We start from the raw sequence: 22,171 nt of genomic DNA on the forward strand, positions 1-22,171 counted from the left end.
CCAATTAGTGGGGTCCAAACTGAAGGACCACCCAAAAGAGCGCGAAATCCCTCAAGGATAAAGAGAGAGACCACCATATGTTCGGCTTCTTTTGGGACTGGCGCTCCGTCAACACCTACTTCCAATTGCAGCACCACCAGAAGCAAGTTCAAGTTCAACGTCCACTACCAGGCGGATGAGCCCAGCTGAGCAGCAGTTACTTCTACAGACCCAATAGAGCCAGATCCGTACAAAGGCCACTGATCCTCTGACCTAAGCCGGGTGCCTGAAGTTAAGTACAGGTTGTCACAGTTGATAGGTGTAGTTTAACTAGTAGTGTCTATGTTGCATGATTAATTGTGTGTATAAATAAAGTACCATTGATCTTGAACTAACTAACTGGTGTTTGGCTCTTTGATCGATATCCGGTTGAACTTTGCGGTGGTATCATTTGATAGCTGGCGACTTATAGCAATATAATATTGATATCCAAAGAAAGAAGGGCAACCATATTGACTGTATATTCAATGTAGGTAAATAAAGGCAACAGTGATACCCAAAATTGCCCATGTTCCAGCTGATGCCATCCTGTGCGTTCTGTCTTGCAATTACAAATTTACCTCACTTTCTGCACTCCATCTTCTCTCCATTGGTAAGCCCTTGCTGAACTTTTTGCAGCCCACATGATGTGCTCTTCTTTATTCCAGGTGCCAACCACTATGATGCTTTTCCCAGCTCCTTTATCCTTCAAGACAATACAGAAAGTACCAGACTTATTTTGTGACATTCTTATTGTCACAGTTTAAAAAAAAAGAGATAAAGTGTGCATCAGGATGGAGACAACCATTATTAGAAAGCTATTTTCTGGGAAAAACTGGCAGGCTGGGGAAGGCTCTAACCGTTTAACTTTGGTCCTGGATTCGAATCCAGTGTCATCTAGTTGTAAGACCCCTCGGCAAATATGTCCTTAATCCACTCCCCGCAACATCTCCTAATTTGGCAGTAAATAGCAATTTCCCCAAGACATAGCTTGGAAAATCGAAAGAATACAGCAGGAACAAACTTCGAGTCAAAGGTATAATGATGGAGAAGAGTAAAGAGAGTTTTAGTCTGTACATAACACTTTACTGAACTGGGAATTCTTGACAATAGTACTAGGTGCCTGAAATAATAAATATTCAATTTACACCCCAATTATTGCAAAAAAAAACTTTTTTTCTGGTACTCAGATTCAGCATTTGGCACTTCCCGGTTGTCAGCGTGTGTTATATGCATGGTAAAGATTGTTTGTCATCCTCTAATAATGTCCAATCAACACAATTTCAAACTAGCATCAATGCTTGACGCCGCCACCAATCATTACTCTCGTCCTTACTTAAACTGTTAAAACAGCTTGCAACAAATTACTGTTAATATTAGGTTGTGATCTGTGCCTATTAAGAACCGTATGTACACAAATGTGAGTGAATGAATAAGCAAATGCATTGTTTCTTTGCCAATATTCTCCTCTTCCTTCAAAGACCTGGATTCCTTTGTTGAGCATCTGAAGTGAGCCTGATCATGTTCTTGACCAATGATCACATATGAATATTTCCAGGAGGGTGCACTGAATCGAGATCAGGGGCAAGAACTCTGGGTGATTTATCCTCCAAATCTCCTTCCTTTCTCCCATCACCAATACAAAAACCCTAGGATCACCTGGGCTGAGATCAGTTAACTCAACAGAGACTGATCTTGCTATCTTCCTGTTGTGTTTGGTTCAGATGTTCATTCTTAACCATGGGAAAAAATGTGGAAACTGCAACCCTTAGTTTGAGTATGCCATTCCCCCGAGGCACAGCTTGGAAAATCAAAAGAATACAGCAGGGACAAAGTTTAAATTTACTGAGTTACCTGATTTCCCCAATTCTAATTTTATGATATTCTTTACGCGCACACATGAAATAGTTGAAATGTTTACATAGTTTACGTTTATACTTATTTATATTAATGCTCATTTGCTTCATCCAGTGTCCTTCAGTTAAGGAACACCATGAACTGCCTGTGCCCCCATAATAGCAGAATGTTTGCAAACCCATGTGGAGCACTAAATCATCTTTATCTTTTAAAAGGTCACCTGTAACAGGTTATCAGATTTCACTGAAGTGTACTATTATATTATAATGATCAATAATGACAACAGGAAAATAAAAGGAGAACCTTGATTACCCATGGCTGTTGAACATTACGGGGAATATAGATTTTGGATCCTATAGCAATCTCTCCTGGGATTGCTTGGATATGGAGACTGTTAGTTTCAGTTCCAGCCCCAGCATTTGAAGTGGAGTTGGTGATTAAAATTCACATAATGAGCACGGGCACAGCAGATTAGTGGGCTGGGAGATACTTTCATATCCTAAAGTATCCGAGAGTAAACCGTTGTAAATGAAGAGCTAGCGCTGACATCGGTGATGAGTTAAGTTGCTTCCTATGGTGCTACAATTTCTATGATTCTGTGTCTTGCATAGAGTTGTGTGCAATGAAAACTCTGGCAGATACTTGGGAAAGAGATGGAAGGTCCATCTAGTGCTCCAATGGTACCTCTGGAAAGGGTGTTGAAAGCTTCTAGTATGTTTTGGCTACATCCAAATTTCTAGTAAGGTCCCTGGTTGGCCCAGCTATTTTTCATTGGCTTGGTAAGAGATTGACAAGACAAGTTGGCAGAATTGACGGTAAAAATATCGTTTTGGCCGCTACAGGAAAAAAATTAGAACAGCTTAGTTTACGTTTCTTATTCTGAAAGCATCTGAAGTTAAGACGCTCTTTGGGGCTACAACATGTTCTCCATAGAGATATGCTGATACTATTGAATCACGTGGACACAAATTCACACACCAACATTTTACTAAAATGCAGTGTCATGTCAAATAACTTCCATTTATTAGGCAGGTCTCGTGTGATTGGATTAATCATATGGCTCTACGTACGTAATCAGCAAATAAATTTCCTCCAATATAAATGACTGTAAATTTGAAACGAGAGGCAATGCAGTTACTGACAAATAGGCGATATAATCCTCAGACATAAACAAAAATGCTGGAAATACTCAGCAAGTCAAATAGCATCTGTGGACAGAAGTAGAGTTCAAGTTTCATCAGTTCTGATGAAAGGTCATCGCAACCTGAAATGTTATCTCTTGTTTTGCTCTACAGATGCTCCGAAACAAGATATTTCCAGGATTCTTTTGTTTTTATTTCAGGTCTCCAGTATCTGCAGTATTTTTGCTTTTGTATAGGTACATGGAATGCTGGCTATTAACTTTAATTTTAGCTTCAAAATTCTTGTCAGATGTAATTTCAAAACCCAAACTAAAACTCTTTTTTAAGGTTTTAATACATTTTAAAAATACATTTTTATTGAAAGTGAAATAATACATTATCCAAAACACATACCTCATGATACTGCTGCACATGCTTACCATAGCAGAATTCGTACTTCCACCATCCCCACGCCCTGTTAATACAAAGTTGAAATACCTTGAAACAGAAATAATGCAACAAAAATACACATTTCAACAATGTACAGCTAAACTAGAGAAATAGTACACATCAACAACTTCTGGCAATTGAACAAAGTAATTTTAAAGCATTTCAGTTGCAGTTATTTGTCTTTGAGGACTTAACTCCCTTTAGGATGCGTTTTATATTTCCTATTAACTATCCACAGTGAGCATTCATCTACACAGCCCACACTGCAGCTGCCATGAAACTACCTGGCGGAAGATGCATACAACAAACTTGGGGGGATGGAAAAGTTTGAGTAGGAAACTATCCCAAACCTTTTTGCCTGGCTATTAGATCATTTTTTTAAAAATCAGTTTGCCAATCATGGATACAATTCTATTTCAGATTCTCTATTTGATTTGCTGGCTCAGGAGTGTTCACTTTTAGAGCAAGGGATCTGGAACTTCTGTCTAAACCTGTGGCATGGTTTTGCAGAATCAAAGCCTGATGCACAATAGATTCAAAGACTCCCGTGCAAAAAAGTAGCAAGACATCATAGACATAAAGGTGGCATTACGTTAACACAAAGATCAAGGTCTCCACAGACAACAAGAACAGACTCGCCTGTATGCCTGACGATCAAGACACATTGGTCTAAACTAGTCTGTGCTAGTGCTTATACTCCACATGAGCCCCCCACCCCCCCCCCCCCCCCCCACCTCCCATTCCAGCTTCCTCACCATCACAGCTTTTTAGTTATCTTTCTATTCCTTTTCCTTCCACAGTTTTACGGTTTCCTTTTGAAACATCCAAGCTCCATGTCTTCGGCATCTCTTGCAGTAGCAAGTTCCATATTCTAGCTGCAGGGTAAATTTCTCATTCCCCTGGTAACTATCTTGTATTTATGGCTCCAATGTTTTGGATCCTCCCACAAATGGAGGATCCTCCACATCTCTGTTGTCCCGCCCATTCATAATTCTAAAGATCTCTGCCAGGTCGCCTGTACGTCTCCTCTGTTTAAAGAAAAAAGGCCCAATCTGTTTATACTCCTCCAGTAGCTGTAATCCCTAGGTCTGGTACCACATTTGTAAATGAGAAGGCACCTAGGCCAGGTGAAAGAACTCCGGGGGGGGGGGGGTCCTCGAGACAATTCTGCACCAAGGCGGTGTCTGACGTGCATTTTGCTTTTCCTCTCAGCACAGTTGTTCTCCCAACACAGAACACAAAATACATTGAAGTGGTTTGATCGCAAACTGTAACCAGTGCTAGCATACAAATTAAAACTGCCCACATATTTTGATTACCAGCTCACAGTACAGAAAGCAATGTATCTCATGCCTTTGACAACTGATACTGATTCCATAGCTCTGCATCGCCTTTATCTTCAAAAAGATGCAATGGTATTTGCTCAAATATTCCATATTCCCAACAATTCTTTGCATGCTTTTTCCCAACCACTCTATCCATTGTCACTGCGATAATTCAAAATTGTGGAGTCTTATCTACTGACTCAACTTTTTTCTTATCCTTCTTCGATCTCCCTTTTCATCCTCCACAACCCTTTCTATATTCATGATTCAGTAATGTTAGAAAGGAGGCAAAGGATAAAATCACAGTTAAGTTTCTTTACTTTTCACAAGAGCGAGCCTTTTACCTTAAAGGAGTGTATTTATTTGGCCATTTATCCAGGCCATATTTGAACAATTCCCAGTGCTTATCGGTTATCCCAACTGCCAACTTTATTTCCTGATTAATTTGAGTCGATTCCTGCCTATCTCATGGAACACTGGCTTTTTCCATTCCAGTGTTATTACCTTTAACTCTTTGTTATCCTTTTATAATTTTACTCTTTCACCTGTTATTAAAACTGATATCAACTTTCAGCTTTATTTCTCAAAAGGTATAAATTTTCATCCAAATGACAATTTTATATTTAATACTGTGATCTGAGTCATACAGCACAGAAAAGGCCCTTGGGTCCATTGCGCCTACACCGGTCAAAACCAACCACCTAATTATTCTAATCCATTTTCCAACATTTGGCCCATAGCCTTGTATGCCTTGGCATCACAAGTGCACATCTAAATATATTAGGAAGGTCTCTGCCTCCACCACCCTTTCAAGTAGCAAGTTCCAGACTCACACCACCCTCTGGGTGAAAAAGATTTTCCTCACATCCCCTCTAAACCTCCTACCCTTCCCTTTAATCTATCCTCCATGGCCATTGATCGCTCCACCAAGAGAAAAGGTTTCTTCCGGTCTACTCTTATCTATGTCCTTCATAATTTCATACATCTCAATCGTGTCCGTCCTCAAATCGCCTCTGCTCCAAGGAAAACAACTCCAGTCTATCCAATCTCTCTTCATATCCAAGACTCTCCAGGAAACATCCTGGTAAATCTCCTCTGCACCATTTCCAGTGCTATCGCATCTCTCCTATAATGTAGATTCCAGAACTACATACCATACTCTAGCTGTGGCAGAAGCAACGTTTTATACAGTTCCAGCTAACCTCTTGGCTCTTAAACTCTATACCTTGGTTAATATAATCAGCATTTTTATGATTATCTTTCAAAAATATCAAGGAAGGGTTGGACTCTTACCCCATGGAAACAATAAGAGCCACTTAGAAATTCCTGAATGAGCTGTTCATCAGTCAGTTTGGAGATGTGAGTAGTTCCTACAGCGATTGGTTGTTGTCCTCCAACACTGACAGACTTGTGAGATACAAACTGTTCATCTTGTGTAGATTTTGTGTCCAGTTCCTAATATAATCCAAAATGAAACCCATTTTCAAATGTCATTAATTCAAATGCATGAGAACTATCAAAATAGTTGCTTAGCTCTCAAGTCCAGTATGGAAATTATAGAACACCTGCTGGTTATTTGGAAGTTACACAGAACAGACTCATCTGTAAATTACTTCTGAATCAAAAATTCCAAGTAGAACATGTTTCCAGATGTCCCACCTGACTAACATAGCAGGAGTAATGTGTCCGTACCATACATTTTCAAATGGGGAGAACGGTAGCACAGTGGTTAGCATTGTGGCTTCACAGCGCGATGGACCCAGGTTCGATTCCTGGCTTGAATCGCTGTCTGTGCGGAGTCTGCACGTTTTGCCCGTGTCTGTGTGGGTTTCCTCCGGGTGCTCCAGTTTCCTCCCACATGTCCCGAAAGACGTGCATGCTGGGTGAATTGGACATTCTGAATTCTCCCTCTGTGTACCTGAACAGGCGCCGGAGTGTGGCTACTAAGGGATTTTCACAGTAACTTTATTGCAGTGTTAATGTAAGCCCACATGTGACACTAACAAAGATTATAATGTGCTGCCAACTTTTAATATCAGTTGACATCATTTTGCAAAGCACTCAAATCACACTGCGATATATCAATGTTGTATGTCATCAATAACAATATCCAAATAAGATACAGCAAATAAAGCCATAGCATCAGCAGCGTGATGCTTGGACAATATGCCAAGCCAAAACTATGAAATGGGTTCATTCTAAAACCCCTCATATAGTTAAGGAGTATCGGAGAGTCACTAAGCCAGAGCTACTTTTTCAAAAATGGAGGAAGAAAAACAACAAATCAAAGTCATTGGAGGAAGGACCATGTGCGCAGCTGGACAGAGTCCACTGACATAATATTTTAATCATTACTTTAATAACATGAAATTGATTTTCAAAATAGGATGCCATTGCTACAACTCAACTGTCCTGGCCCAATAAAAATTGTTAATGCTTAAACCAATATCTAGCAACATGTAATTGAAGCTGCAGTTACATCAGCAGCTGCATTTGGTATTTACAGCTGATTTTATCCAACAGATATCAGTTTTAATAAAAAAACTTCAGCTATCAGCTCATTTAAAATAAATGTGCGCTGGACAGTTAAAGGTAAATGGCCAAAATAAATTTCTCCAAATTTTATTAACTTGTTTAAATGACAAAGTTTATATTTCCCAAACAAAATAGCCAGGGACAGGTTTCCTGAGCTCGTTGCAAAATTTAATAATTCTGTCGGCGTAACAGTTACCTCTTGAGCTCTTTGAGTAGCGAAAGGTGGTTTCATCATATCTTCTTGCTGTTTTTCTAACTGTTCAAGACTTTGAGGCCTTAATGGCGAGCCGTGTACTGATTGGCAAAATATGTCATTAACTGGGGAGGATTTAAATCTATGCAAGATAAAAACAAGGTTAACATGCACAAATAGCATCAAATTATTAAGAGACACTACAATAATGTGGTTAGAACAGATTACCTTTAAACTATTAAGGTTCTAAGTCATGCAATGTTTGTATATCTATTTTAAGAAGATTACGCAGTACAGTTGGCTACTTTACCTGTATTTAGGGTGGCTGCACATAGTGGCGTTCAAGATATACTAGTTCATATTCACAGGTGGTGACTTCAGCAACAGAGAGAATCTCGTGTTTGGCTTCAGGGTGGCAGACATACATTACAGTGGTAACTCGTGGTTTGTTCTGTTTTAGGCTGCAAGGTGTGCCATTTCCCATTATCATTGGGTAATAAGGAGTGATCTGTCCTTCTATGTTTTTGGTGTGAACCTTAAAAAAAATAATTACCCCTTTAGCACATTTACCTTTCAACAACTCTAGACAAGATTGATCTGTGGTCATTAATGATAAGAGGAAGCATTCACAACACAGAATATAGCAGCTTATATCCTGGTGACAAAAATGGCAAAGGCTTGGCTTCTTGATGAAGAGGATAGCCAGTTTTCATCCTTCACACAGTACTTTTGCGAAATGTAAAAGAAAATCAGGATTTAAAACAAAAGGCAATAGCCCCTTGTATAAAATCTCACCCAATTTCAAATTCAGAAAAACATTACAGTCCATAAAGGACAATATCAGAAATTAAACATCTACAATTAAAAGAGAAAGCACAAGGTTTTATTAATATTATATTCTATTCCACTTGATTCAGTCATGTAATTTAAATTACTTTTCACTTTGCACGTTTATATCACTCTTTTCTTTACTGCACGACTGAATTAGCCAGTAATTTGAATGAAACAAACACAAGGTGGAATTTAGATGAATTTAAAAAGGAAAATTATAATACAAAAACCTAACTAACTGATGCAATTGCATCAATTTAAAAGGAGCAACTATCCAGAAGAGCGCCTGCAGCATACAATGGTGGTCACGTAATGCCCATTGTTTATGACAGCAAAAGGTATGCAAAACCAGGCTGAAGATTTAACCAAACTCCTATTTTAAGGGTTCCAGACTAGTGAGTGGAGGTTTACGAGTGATTTGGTTGTATCCCATCTTGTTAATAATGATAACTTACTCAACATTGCTAATTAAACAGGTTTGTTTTAAGGACAGTCAAGATATGTAATCTTGATCATTCAATTGCTACTCAAGAAACAAATGAGGCTTTTCAAATTCTTCCTCAATCAATTTCTTCTTTGTAAAATGTTGTTTTGTCAGTGCAGACTCGATGGACTCTTCTGTACTGTATGACTCAATGACATGCATTGGAAAGGTAGCCATCAACTTTGACTGACTAAAAAACGGCACAGAAAAGCAATAAACTGACTTGGAGGACAAGATGCTCATCCATGAGGCTGTATCCTCAGCACATTGCTGTAAGGCAGTGAAACCTGGACAAGCTAAAATTGGCCAGAAAATAAGCCTCAATAACTTTCACACCTCCAGTGTCTGCGGTGCATCCTGGGCATTACATGGAAAGACAAATGGAGACATCAAGGAAACAATCCTTTCTAGGGAAAGCATGCAAGTGCTAATCACCACAAAGAAAGCTTCGCTGGCCTGGACTTATGCACAGGCATGCAGATGGCTGCATCCCCCAAAGGGAGGTTGTAGCTTATACCAAGAGACCAGCAGAGCAGTCAAAGGCTCTGATTCAAGGATATCAGAAGAGACATGAAGACGCAGAAGCAACTACAACAAGTGAGAAACTTCTAGCTGACAATCATGTGAATAGCGACACCAGTTGTTGGGCAGGAGTTCATCATCACGGCGGTGTGGTTATCTGAAACTCTAAGCAGAGCAAGGCACCAGCAGAGATCATTCTGCATCCCTGGCAAGAACACACTTAATGTTTCTTGTGACCATCAACAAAGTGCAGATGATCTCATCTGCTCTCCACCAAAACTTGGAGGCTGCATTCCCATCATCTCTCGCAGATGGAAGATTGACAATCACCCGCTGTCAATCAAATTGGATTGAAATGCAAAGGATAATCAGTGTATTTTTTCCTGGTTTGCTGTGGAGAATTCTTCATGTGACAGGCTGCATAGTCTGCTTCATGACATCATTGTTGCTGGATGCCAGATATCCGTGACATTAGTGCCAGCATCAAATTAACTTTGGAGCAGTAAACTTCATGCCAGGGCTTAGATCTTTGTGGGCAGTTTTTAAAAAAAAAGTGTGCATCATTGCTGACCACAAAATCTAGGCCAATGATTCAGTGCTGCAGCATTGCTTCACTTTCCAAATCCTTATTAATAGTGCCACCTGGTGGTAGGATTTCAGCTAATTCAAAACTATAGTCCCACCACTGTCACAACTGCAAGGGCCTGCTTTGGGCAGAGCTCGTATGAATAACTATCAATGGAGTGTACAGTGGCCAATAAAATGGCATTTAGAATGTAATTTGTTCAAATTGTTCATAATACCCAAAGATTTAAATCCTATAATGTTAGAAATGATTTCCATTACTTAATTTCTGGATGACAAAACAGGCTGTTGTCAAATAGCAACCAGCTACACTTATTAAAAATTACAATTTGGCCAGGAAGTGCTTGAGGGGCACCCGAAAACAAGGAGGTGCTACGTAAATGCAAGTGTTTTGTTCAACCTGTCAGTGCCACAGTAGCTAGCACTGCTGCCTCACCATGCCATGGTCTCGTTCAATTTTGACCTCGAGTGACTGTGGAGTTTGCACGACCCGTGTTGACTTGGCTTCCTCCCACAGTCATAAAGAGTGTGAAGGTTAGGTGGATTGCCCATGCTAACTTGTCCCCCAGTGTTCAAAGGTTAGGTGGGTTACGGGGATAGGGCGGGGAGTGAGTCTGGGGAAGGTGGCCTTTCGGAGGATTGGTGCAGACTCAATGGGCCAAATGGCCTCCTTTTGCACTGTAGGGATTCTATGATACTATGAATTTTATACAGGGTGAACCATGGAATTACTACAATGCAGGAGGCCATTCGACCCATCGAGTCTGCACCAACTGTCCGAAAGAGCACCTCACCTGAGCCCACCCCCCGCCCTATCCCCATAACCGCCTAACTCCACCTAACCTACACATCCTTGGACACTATGGGGCAATTTAGCATGGCCAATCCACCTAATCTGCACATCGATGGACTTAAATTTGTCATTGCGTTCCTAACATTCATGACTTTAAGTGAATTATAGGTTCCCAAATGAATCAATGTTAAAGCCAGAGTTCTTCTTTTGGGGGGGGTGGGTGAAAGAGAGAGAGAAAGAGTGGGGTGGGAGTGGAAGCATTCATGAGGCCATAAGACATAGGAGCAGAATTAGGCCAATCGGCCCATCGAATCTGCTCCGCCATTCAATGATGGCTGATATTTTTTTCATCCTCGTTCTCCTGCCTTCTCCCCGTAACCCGATCCACTTTTTAATCAAGAGAGAAAGGTAATATGAGCAAGAAATCCCCAAAAGAGGAAGTCTAGCAAAAAGACATTAAAGTGAAACTGGTGATGTTAAATGGGTGTACTGATACGAATAACGACATTGAAATAAATGTTAAGTGAGTCAACTTTAAGTGGAGATTTACTGTAATTGAAAACATTACTAACAGATCTGAATAATCCTGCAAAAGCATGAACAGGAAGCAATTACAATAAGGCTGCATTCTACTTACTTTCAATTTCTCCGTTTCAGATTCTTCTGGCTTTTCTGTCGCAGAATCTAGACAAAAAGAGAAATCTTAACTGTTTGAAATACAACTGAATGTTCATCAATTGTTCATACAACTGCCCTCTGAAATGTTCCAGCACTCTAAAAGGCAATTAGGGATGGGCAGTAAATTTTGGCACAGCCAGCAATGCCCACATCCCATGAATTAATTTTTTTTTAAATTACTCAATTACAGAGACAAACTCTTCCTCAGGGCTTTGATCCTATTAGAAACTTAACTTTAGAAAAGTCCGTTTTAATGGGCCAAAATTTCCAGATTGTCACTATTCCTATCGGAACACAATGCTAATTCTTAGACTCCCACGTCATTCCTTCCTCAGTCTTGGAGTTGATGTTTAGACATGTTGACGTAATGCCTGGGAAAATGGGTATTTGTTTTGCTGTTCAAGTTAGTCTCAGTGAAAGACAACACTGGTGCAGAGTGACGTGTAACTGCACGAATGTTACTGCAGTGCATCACATCTTTCAACCCTATAAGAGTTTCCATCCTGTTCTGGAAAGGGGCTTGGATTTGTTTTATTTCCGGCATTGTCTGAATAATGACCTATAACGTGATTCCTTTCATATTCCTTCAGCATATTGGGAGAATGTGTCGTGACCTGACAATGAGTGAAAGCTCATATAAAAATATATTGAATTAAAAATGTTTCCGTTGGACAATGTTAAAACAAAGTTTCAGCTTGTGGAACCAGTGACATAAATTAATCACATTTCTTGATGATTCTGAACATGTAGTATCAGATTCAAACTTAGTTTACAGTCTGCCCATCTCTCTAACCTCTGCCAAGCCTTCAACCCTTCATGATTTCCATGTTCTCCAACTATGGCCTTGTACATTCTCCCACTCGCTGCACCAGGGCATTGATGGCTGAGCCCTCAGCCACCTAGCTCCTAAGCTATGAGGTTCCTTCCCTTTTTGGTCACCAGTTCTAACATCTCCTCCTTTCACTCATGTCAATTCTTGTCTGATTGTGTTCCTGTAAAGCACCTTGCAATGTTTTACTACATCAAAAGAGCTATATAAATACAAGTTGTTGTGCATTTATACAACATAGAACATACAGTGCAGGAGGCCATTCGGCCCATCGATTCTGCACCGACCCACTTAAGCCCTCACTTTCACCCTATCCCCGCAACATAATAACCTGTCCTAACCTTTTTGGTCACTAAGGGCCATTTATCATGGCAAATCCACCTAACCTGCACATCTTTGGACTGTGGGAGGAAACATGAGGACCCGGAGGAAACCCACGTAGACACGAAGAGAACGTGCAGATTCTGCACAGACAATGATCCAGCGGGGAATCGAATCTGGGATCCTGGCGCTGTGAAACCACAGTGCTATCCATTTGTGCTACCGCGCTGCCCATGAAGTTACACAACACATTGGTGGTGATGGATTATTTTTAACTGCTGTTCTTTGAATGTAAAGAGCCTTACACTTAATTATTATATAGACCACTTCTTGATAGGTTTGAAAATAGTATGCTTCAAGAAGCTATTGTGTCACCTAAATGAAAATTCAGTGCTCCCTGAAAGACTCGATGGGCCGACTGGTCTAATTCTGCTCCTATATCTTATGGACATTGTTTCTTACCTTTGGCCTCAGAATCAGCTGGCGTGTTCATGGAACCAAGATAATATTCCTGAATGTTAACTTTCTGCTAAATCAAAGATATATAAAACTTAGCAATGCAATCATTTAAAAGTCGGTAATACTACAGGCTGATAAAGTGAGGCACAGTACCTGGCCAGTTTCTTTTTCCTCATGGTATTGGCGAATGTGTTTCCCATGACACACTTCATATGTCCAGTAAGATTCAATCTGCAGTGCATAAAGAATTTGATTAGAAAAGTTCAGCAAGTGGTATTTGCACACAAATCAAAGATTATAAAAATATATACAAGTCAAACATTAAGTTTTTGTTAATTGATTTTTACATGGTGTGCACACCGCTGGGCTAGGCCAGCAATTGTTTCCCATCCCTAATTGCCTTTGAGAAGATGGTTGTGCGTTGCCTTCTTGAACCCACCGTGCTGTTAGGGAGGGAGTTCCTGGATTTTTACCCAGCGAAGAAAAGGAACGCTGATATATTTCCGAGTTAGGATGGTGAGAGACTTGGAAGGGAACTTCCAGGTGGTTGTGTTCCCAGGCATCTGCTGCCCATGACCTTCGAGATGGTACTGGTCATGAGTTTGGAAGGGGTTTTGGCGAATTACTGCAGTGCATCTTGTAGCATGGTACGCACTGCTGCTACTGTGCATCGGTGTGGAGGGGAGTGAATATTTGTGTAAGGGGTGCCAATCAAGCACACTGATTTGTCCTGAATGGTGTCAAGCTTCTTGAGTTGGTGGAGCTGCACTCATTCAGGCAAGTGTAGAATTGTTCCATCACACTCCTGACTTGTGCCTTGTAGATGATGATAGGCTTTGGGGAGTCAGAGGCGTGTTACTCGTTGCAAAGATTCCTGGGCTCTTACCTTTTTAATTATCTTTATTAGTGTCACAATAGTCTACAGTAACACTGCAAACAAAGTTACTGCTGAAAATCTCCTAGTTCGCCTGTTCGGGGTACACAGAGGGGGAATTCAGAATGTTCAATTCACTTAACAGCACGTCTTTCAGGACTTGTGGGAGGAAACTGGGAGTACCCATGCAGATACAGGGAGAACGTGCAAGACTCCGTACGGACAGTGACCCAAGCGGAATCGAACCCGTGACCCTGGCGCTGTGAAGCACAGTGCGAACCATTGTCCTACCGTGCTGCCCTAAACCCACTTAGACATGGGAGAACGTGCAGATTGCGCACAGACGTGACCAAAGTCGGGGAATCGAACCTGCGACCCTGGAGCTGTGAAGCTATGCTACCGTGCCACCCAACTCTTTCAGGCCACAGTATTTATATGGCTAGTCCAATTCAGTTTCTGGTCAGGTGGCAACCCAGAGGTTGTTGATTATTGTACAAATCACAAAATCAAGAAATTAAAACACTTCAAAAGTTTTTTAAAAATATTTTTAAGAAGTGAGACACAATCTTCTATGACTGAATTAAAAACAGAAATGCTGGATAAACTCAGCAGATCTGGCAGCATCTGTGGAAGAGGGAACATGGTTAATGTTTCGAGTCCACATGAACCCCTTCTCCAGAAATCCTGTAGAAGGGTCACGTGGACTCATTCATAGAATTTACAGTGCAGAAGGAGGCCACTCGGCCCATCGAGTCTGCACCGGCTCTTGGAAAGAGCATCCTACCCGAGGTCAACACCTCCACCCTATCCCCATAACCCAGTCACCCCACCCAACACGGAGGGCAATTTTGGACACTAAGGGCAATTTATCATGGCCAATCCACCTAACCTGCACATCTTTGGACTGTGGGTGGAACCCAGAGTACCCGGAGGAAACCCACGCACACACGGGGAGGATGCGCAGACTCCGCACAGACAGTGACCCAAGCCGGCAATCGAATCTGGGACCCTGTAGCTGTGAAGCAATTATGCTATCCACAATGCTACTGTGCTGCCCTAAAAGGTCACCTTTTAGACTTTTAATTACAGATTTTTATCAAATTCAAATTTCACCATCTACCATGGCGGGATTTGAACCCGGGTCCCTAGACTCTGGGTCTCTGGATTACCTGTCCAGCGATAACACCACTATGCCACTGCAGCCTCCCCTACTCAAAAATATTAACTCTGTTTCTCTCTCCACAGATATTGATAGACCCGCTGAGTTTATCCAGCGTTGTCTGTTTTCATTTCAAATTTCCAGTATCATAATATTTTGCTTCTATAACAGAATACAATGTTGTTTGCCTTAAAAAAAACCCAAAAGGTTACTAGTGTACCCAGAGAATAAACTAAAATCCCTTGTTTATGTACTTTGTCTCTCTGGTTATAATATTTGCCCCCACCACAATAATCCTTGGGTTTGGAAGGCAGTACATTAATCACTTTACTATTTATTGCTTTGGCTGTAAAAATTCATGTTTCTTAAACAGTAAATGGATCATTGACCAGTAGTAATAACAGAATAGATTTTACAGTGACTACCAGGTGAAGCTCCTACTGGACATTGAAGAGGAGGTTTTATGAAAGAAACAAAAAAACATAGCATGATACATCACTGACAAAAAATGGTTAATATGTTAACTATCCTTGGAAACATCATTGAGAAAAAAGTCTAAAATTTGAAAGTGAAATGAAATAGAAATAAATTAGTAGCCAGCAGATGAATGCTTTACATCTATAGCCTGGTTAATATACAGTGCTGTAGGATGATATTCTACCTATATCATTTGCAGTTTTCTGAATGGTTAGCCATAGTTGAGGCTGCAAAGTACCACAGGTTACAAGCCATATCATTATGGAAAAATACTAAACTGTTCTTAATAGGATTAGATATTAATTTCCTCATTACCATAATACTTAAGCAGAGTCTTGGTATCCAGTCAAAAGAACACTACCCCCATCCCAAATTTGATCAGAAAATTGTCCTGTGAAAGGAGAACACAAACACTGCATTGTCTAGCCCAGGAAAATTATTTACCCTGGTGTTCGATTCAAAACAGATTCGGTGAATTCATTAATTGAAAACAACTTTACCCTGTAAGAACAACTGCTCTGTTTGAAGAGTGGTTCCAGTAGAGTCCCCGGGCCCATGTCCTTTGTAATCATGTTCTTCATTCTATAATGTATAAAAGGAAAAATGTAACTGGGCACAGAAAAGAATCCATTTCAGTCAGATTAGGAAAGTCACCCTGACAGTTGCCATTCAAGAAAACACAATGAAAACAGACCTCTCAATGTGTCATAGGTCAGTGATTTGTGGATTGGATAATGTTGCAATTTTAAAATGAATTGCATGTTTTGCATCTATTGTAAACACAACTCTACCAGATTGCTTCCCCAAAGTCAAATTGGTTCCATGTTAGTTATATTCACCTACTCAGAAATTTAGAAAATCTCTGCTGCATTAATAGTATTTCTGTGGAGTTAAGTGATTGCAATAGGCTACTGGACTGAAGTACATGCTGTGCTACAACATTGACAGAAAAATATTTTCTGTTAGGCCGGCTTGGTAGTACAAAACTGAGTTTTGCTGAAAAAAGACACATGTGTCAAAGCTTTTGTCTTCCACACTCATCGGGGACAGTTACAAAAATGCTAAATTTCAACAGCATGTGCTCTTTACTTAGCCTTGCATAATACAAAGGATTACAGTGCCGCAGGCCAGCACAATTATAACAGTTTATGGTGTACTTTAACATCACAAAAGATAGTAATTAAAATGCTGCCAAATGTATTCAGATTTGACACAATTATCTTTCCGTTTCTACCCGTGTCAACGTATTTTACCATATCAGTCTAGAGCAGTAACAAGTTAAGCCATAAATTAACTTGTTTTTGAAAGATGCACAGTTGTCATTACGATAAAATGTAGTAACTGATTTGTGGGTCTCTGATTACTGTAAGCGTCCTTGGGCCAGATCCCTCCCAAGTTGTTGGCAAGATCCAGTCAGGAACCAATAATGGTTTGTTAAAGTATACAAAGTTTGAGATTCAAGACAGATGTTCTGTGAGCAAAGGTTACAAGACTCCATGGGGTTTTGAACAAATACATGTTACTATGCAAGGTCCAGAAGAATAAAACAATTTACAATAAGTTTCTTATACTCTAGCATTCAGGATTACTATGAGATACATATGAATTAACAGGCAAACTATGGTCAAAAACACCACAGTGCACAATAAATGTAAGATGTAACCAAAACGGATTCCATGGATTCTTAACAACCTACCGAGACATCCATAACACAGAGTTATTAAGATCCAGACCAGACCCCAACAGTGGTTATGATACTGCAACCAAATTCCCAATATTTTTTTTAATTCTGTAAGACTGGGGAAAGGACACTTTATTCCAGAGTGATTGCACGAAGAAATAGGGATATGAAATGAAAAATTGAAATGAAAATCGCTTATTGTCACAAGTAGGCGTCAAATTAAGTTACTGTGAAAAGCCCCGAGTCGCCACATTCTGTCGCCTGTTCGGGGAGGCTGGTACGGGAATTGAACCGAGCTGCTGGCCTGCCTTAAAAGCCAGCTCTTTAGCCCTGTGCTAAACCAGCCACTGTGCTTAGTATTGTTTAAGGAGTACTTGGAAGCTATTTTGGTGTGATATTAAAGATTTTGATACTATGTTAGTAATGAAGCTTTGTTTTGAAATATGGTATTTCAAAACAAAGCCTTATTAAGAACATAGCATCAAAATCTTTAACATCACACCAAAAATAGCTCACAATTACTCCTTAAACAATACTACTCAGCACAGTGAATACAATACCCTTACTTGCTAACTTTATTCCCACTAAAACAAGAAAATAAACCATCTCAGCTCTCAATCTACCAATGGCACAGAGTAATACTTACTTTACAGTTATTCTTTGATAGTGAGATTGCTTGACACTGCTTTACAGAACAGATCTGACTCTGGTCCGATCCCTGCAGAAACTCTGGCAGGATATTTTCAAAAGCCGTTTTCACTGGCTTGTTTCAGCTCTCCCTTGTCCTCAGGAAAGTCTGCACTACTTTAAATACAGTTCATCCCTTTTAACTAACTTGCAGTGAGAACAAACTGCATTACTTGGTCTCACTTCAGCCATATCAGAATTCAACTGAAAATTCTTTCTCAAAATGTCTGATGCCTTAGCCCCACCCAGCAATGACATCACCTCACCAAGCTGAAATAGATTTAATTCCCCAGGAATCCCCTTAATCAAAACAAAATTGCATTAGCCCAAGCTTTTATGATGGTTAATTGCAACACAGGTTCCTAAAAGCTTTGCTGTCTTTCAAACCAAGATTCCTTTAAAAACATGACTTCAGCAGTCAAACACACTTTAACCCAGGCTTTTAACCCTTACTTCACCAAACACTTATAACTTAATACATCTGAAATTTCTATATTCATCACAAGTCAACCAAACTTACTGAAAGTTTGTCTTTCCCATGACTTGGCTTTCTCTCCAAAAGACGCTGCAACTAAGGCAGCTTCAATGATGGCCCATTTCGCAGGGTTTCAATCTCACCTTCCGAGGTTCTGTTTTCCTGGATTTCCAACAAGGTTCAAACATCAACTCATAAGCTTTGGTCACACAAAGCAGAATACTACTACTCTAAAGGAGTACCTTTGCCCAAATGGCCAGCAGCATGAAGTCATTAATCTTTGGCTGCCCTCTTAGATCTTCCGGGTTACTCCTGAGCTCTCTTCATTACCAGACTCTGTCCTGCCTCAGCAACACCAGAAATCACAGGTTTCAATCTCACTTTCTGAGATTCCATTCCCCATAGCTCCTGGCAATGCACCCAAGCATCAAATTGCAGACACAACTTCAGATCTTCGGCAGTGCCAAGGAGAACACTTTATCCCAACAGCCCGCTTTAGTTATCAAGGCTTCTCCTGAACCCACTTTATTGAAAGTCTGTTCCCCCGCAGCCCTTTCTCTAACTGGAGCCCATTTCTCTGCTTGTTTCTTTTTATCTTAATTTAATTGGGAGTTATCTTCATTTCCTGTCTCTGTCTCTTACCTGGGACTCTTCTTTCTGGAAGTGCTCCCTGTGCCCTCTCCCTTGTCCACTGACTGGCTCACTTCTGGGGATTCTCCCTTGTCCACTGTCTAGTTCACTTCTTGGTATCTCTCCCTGTCCCATCCTCTTTGTCCTGTGTCTGGAACATCTACCATATTGCTCTGCTCCCGGTTACCTGACCTGGGCTTTTGTGCTGTTTCTTGAGGCACAAGTGTACTGGGCCCCAAAAAGCATTAATCTGCTCGTATGCAGCCGGCTCCCAGCCTGTGCGGAGGTCTGAGATTTCTTGGGACTCTGCACTCAAAGTTCAGTTAAATTGGATTTTGTAACATCATGAAGAAACAAAACCAAATCGGATTTCAGGGACCTTTCACAATGTAATCCACTTATAGATTTTCTCGGGGTGTGGGGGTGGGTGGGGGAGAGAACCAAAGTGGGGTAGACCGTATAATCCATGTGGATTATAATATTCAATTTGAGGTACTGGTGGACCAGGAGCTAACATAGGTCAGTAAGGACAGGAGAGATAGGTGAGTGGTACTTGATGGGTGATAGGATAAAGGCAGTAGAGTTTTGAATAAGCTAATGTTATGGAAGCTAGGTGATGCACGGTCAACTAGGACAGCATTGGAATAATCAGTGTAGAGGTAGCAAATACATAAATAAAAGGCTTCAGTGTCAAATGGAACTAAATGATCTTTTGAACAGGGTTGGAAGTTCAATTTGAGATCAAATAGACCAATGTAGCTGTGAACAGTTACTTCAACCCGAGTGTGGCTGGGGAAAGGGAAGACATTGGTGGCAAGGAAAACAGCTTGTGGAGGGAGCACAAGTCGATAGTTTCAATGTTTTCAATGTTTAACTGGAGGAATTTGCAGTTCAACCCACGAATGAATGTTGAATCATAGAATCAAAGAATCATAGAACTTACATTTTAGTAGGAGGCCATTCGGCCCATCTAGTCCGCACCACCCCTTGGAAAGAGCACCCAACTTAAGCCCATGCTTCCACCTCATCCCCATAACCCCACCTGACCCTTTTGGACACTAAGGGCAATTTATCATGGCCAATCCACCTAAACTGCACATCTTTGGACTGTGGGAGGAAACCAGAGGACCCGGAGGAAACCCACATAGACCCGGGGAGAATGTGCAGACTCCGCACAGACAGTGACCCAAGCCGGGAATCGGACCCTGGAGCTGTGAAGCAACTGTGTTTACTATTATACTATCGTGCTAAACATGAACTTCCAGTTTGGCAGTGTTGAGGTAGTGAAGGAGTTGAATGAGGTGGTGGAGATGTGGAGTTGGGAGTGGTCAGCATATATTATGGAATGGTTACAGCGCAAGAGCAGATCATTCAGCCTGTTGTGTCTGTGCTGCACAAGTAGAAGCTGACTGTGTAGCCTGGTAGGTCCACATGTAGAGGGGGTTTTGTTTATATCCTTAAAGTACCCCATAGGCATGGGTGCAGGATTCAAAAGAGAACCCATTTCTGGACATGCTCTGGCTATACTTTGGTACAGCAGCATGCTTCAGCTGGCTGAGCACTTACTAGGGATCAATGATTTAACTGGTGTGCATGACTCAGCTACTCAGTGCCTTTACCACCTGAGACACTGTAGGACTGAGGTTAGAGTAAATATTGTCACAAAACTGGAGTAACTCTTTTATGTTGACATTATTTGGAGTCAGATGCTAGTAAATGCCTTTACTGCCCATTACTTTATTCCTCCTCCTGGTGAAACGACTAAAGATGGATTTATGAGAAGGGCAACACTATAGCTGTGAAGTGTAACTGTTCAGAATGGCTAATATAAACGGTGCTTTATATTACAATGAAGAAAATTAATTTTTTACTGCTTGTTGTCTACTCCCAATTTATGCAAATTGAGCTAAAGAGTATTCACAAAGCATTCTTAAAAAGGTCCTTCCTTACACAAAAGGGATTGTTTTTAACCAAGGATGATTATATCAGTGGCTTTGCACAAACAAATGAATGTTAAATAAATACATTTATACAATGTTAGGTAATACATGATCATCACATTACAAAGCTATCATAGAGAGCATTTGCAAAAAGATTAAAACATAAATCATAGGCTTACCTGGTCTCCATTTCCAATTGATGGCAACATACATTTGTATCTTTCATTATGCACTGTAGTGATAATTATGTAGTCATCAGGTCTATACAGGCCCCCTGTGGATGGCTGAAAACAAAATACATAATTAATAACAATTATGTTTCATGACCATCTACATTTTTACAAGTAGAATATTGCACTGTACACCTTAAACTTTTCCTTGCTACATGCTAACACCTACAAGCAAAACCTCAACTTTACAGCAGAGAACAGGAATACAATATTGTTGGGGGCACTTCCACCATTCGAACGCAAACTATACCCAATTAAGGTGATTCACCTACACATACTTATTTTTATGTTCATGAAGTATAAGATAATAATTAACACTGCCATGGGATATTAATTTCACAGCCAAAGACCACAATGTCATCGGAAAAGAACATAGAAACAAAACAATATAGGAGCAGGAGGAGGCCATTCAGCCCTTTGAGCCTGTTCTGCCATTCATCATGATCATGGCTGGTCATCCAATTCAATAGCCTAATCACACTTTCCCCCAATATCCTTTAACCTCCTTCGCCCCAAGTGCAATATCTAACTTCTTCTTGAAAACATAATGTTTTGGCCCAAACTACTACTTGTGGGAATGTATTTCACAGGCTCACCACCATCAGGGTGAGGAAACTTCTCGTCCCATATCCTCAAACTTTGACACCTGGTTCTGGACACCCCCACCATTGGAACATCCTTCTTGCATCTACTCTGTCTAGTTCGGTTAGGATTTCATAGGTTTCTATGAGATCCCCCCTAATTCTTCTGGACTCCAGCGAATACAATCCTAACCGACTCAGTCTCTCCGCCATCCCAGGAATTCTGAGTCAAGATCCTTCCCTCATTCCTGACTTGTTATTTTTATTATCGGGCTACCTCGCCATTTCCACTTCATTTTGACTGTCTTCTAGTCAAGTACGCTTGAATATTTAGTTACCAACGGTCGCCTCTGCCATGGCTATGACACCAAATTTGCTTACTTCTATTTATGTCATCAGTTCTTCTACCTTCAATTTACAGATATTTTGTGCATTC

General features: G+C 40.6%; 1 protein-coding gene across 1 annotated transcript in view; it reads right to left on the reverse strand.

Annotated features, from left to right (window-relative positions):
• Positions 1 to 22,171, reverse strand: part of erlec1 (endoplasmic reticulum lectin 1) — a 32,128-nt gene that overhangs the window by 5,089 nt on the left and 4,868 nt on the right. Inside the window, 13 exon segments of the mRNA XM_038810164.1 lie at positions 600 to 724; positions 3,411 to 3,471; positions 3,637 to 3,644; positions 6,065 to 6,226; positions 7,503 to 7,641; positions 7,810 to 7,847; positions 7,849 to 8,034; positions 11,352 to 11,398; positions 13,005 to 13,068; positions 13,155 to 13,232; positions 16,012 to 16,068; positions 16,070 to 16,093; positions 21,104 to 21,208. Coding sequence (XP_038666092.1) covers positions 600 to 724; positions 3,411 to 3,471; positions 3,637 to 3,644; positions 6,065 to 6,226; positions 7,503 to 7,641; positions 7,810 to 7,847; positions 7,849 to 8,034; positions 11,352 to 11,398; positions 13,005 to 13,068; positions 13,155 to 13,232; positions 16,012 to 16,068; positions 16,070 to 16,093; positions 21,104 to 21,208 — 1,094 coding nt within the window.

The sequence above is a fragment of the Scyliorhinus canicula genome, chromosome 1 (assembly GCF_902713615.1).
Source record: "Scyliorhinus canicula chromosome 1, sScyCan1.1, whole genome shotgun sequence".
Classification (NCBI taxonomy): Eukaryota; Metazoa; Chordata; class Chondrichthyes; order Carcharhiniformes; family Scyliorhinidae; genus Scyliorhinus; species Scyliorhinus canicula.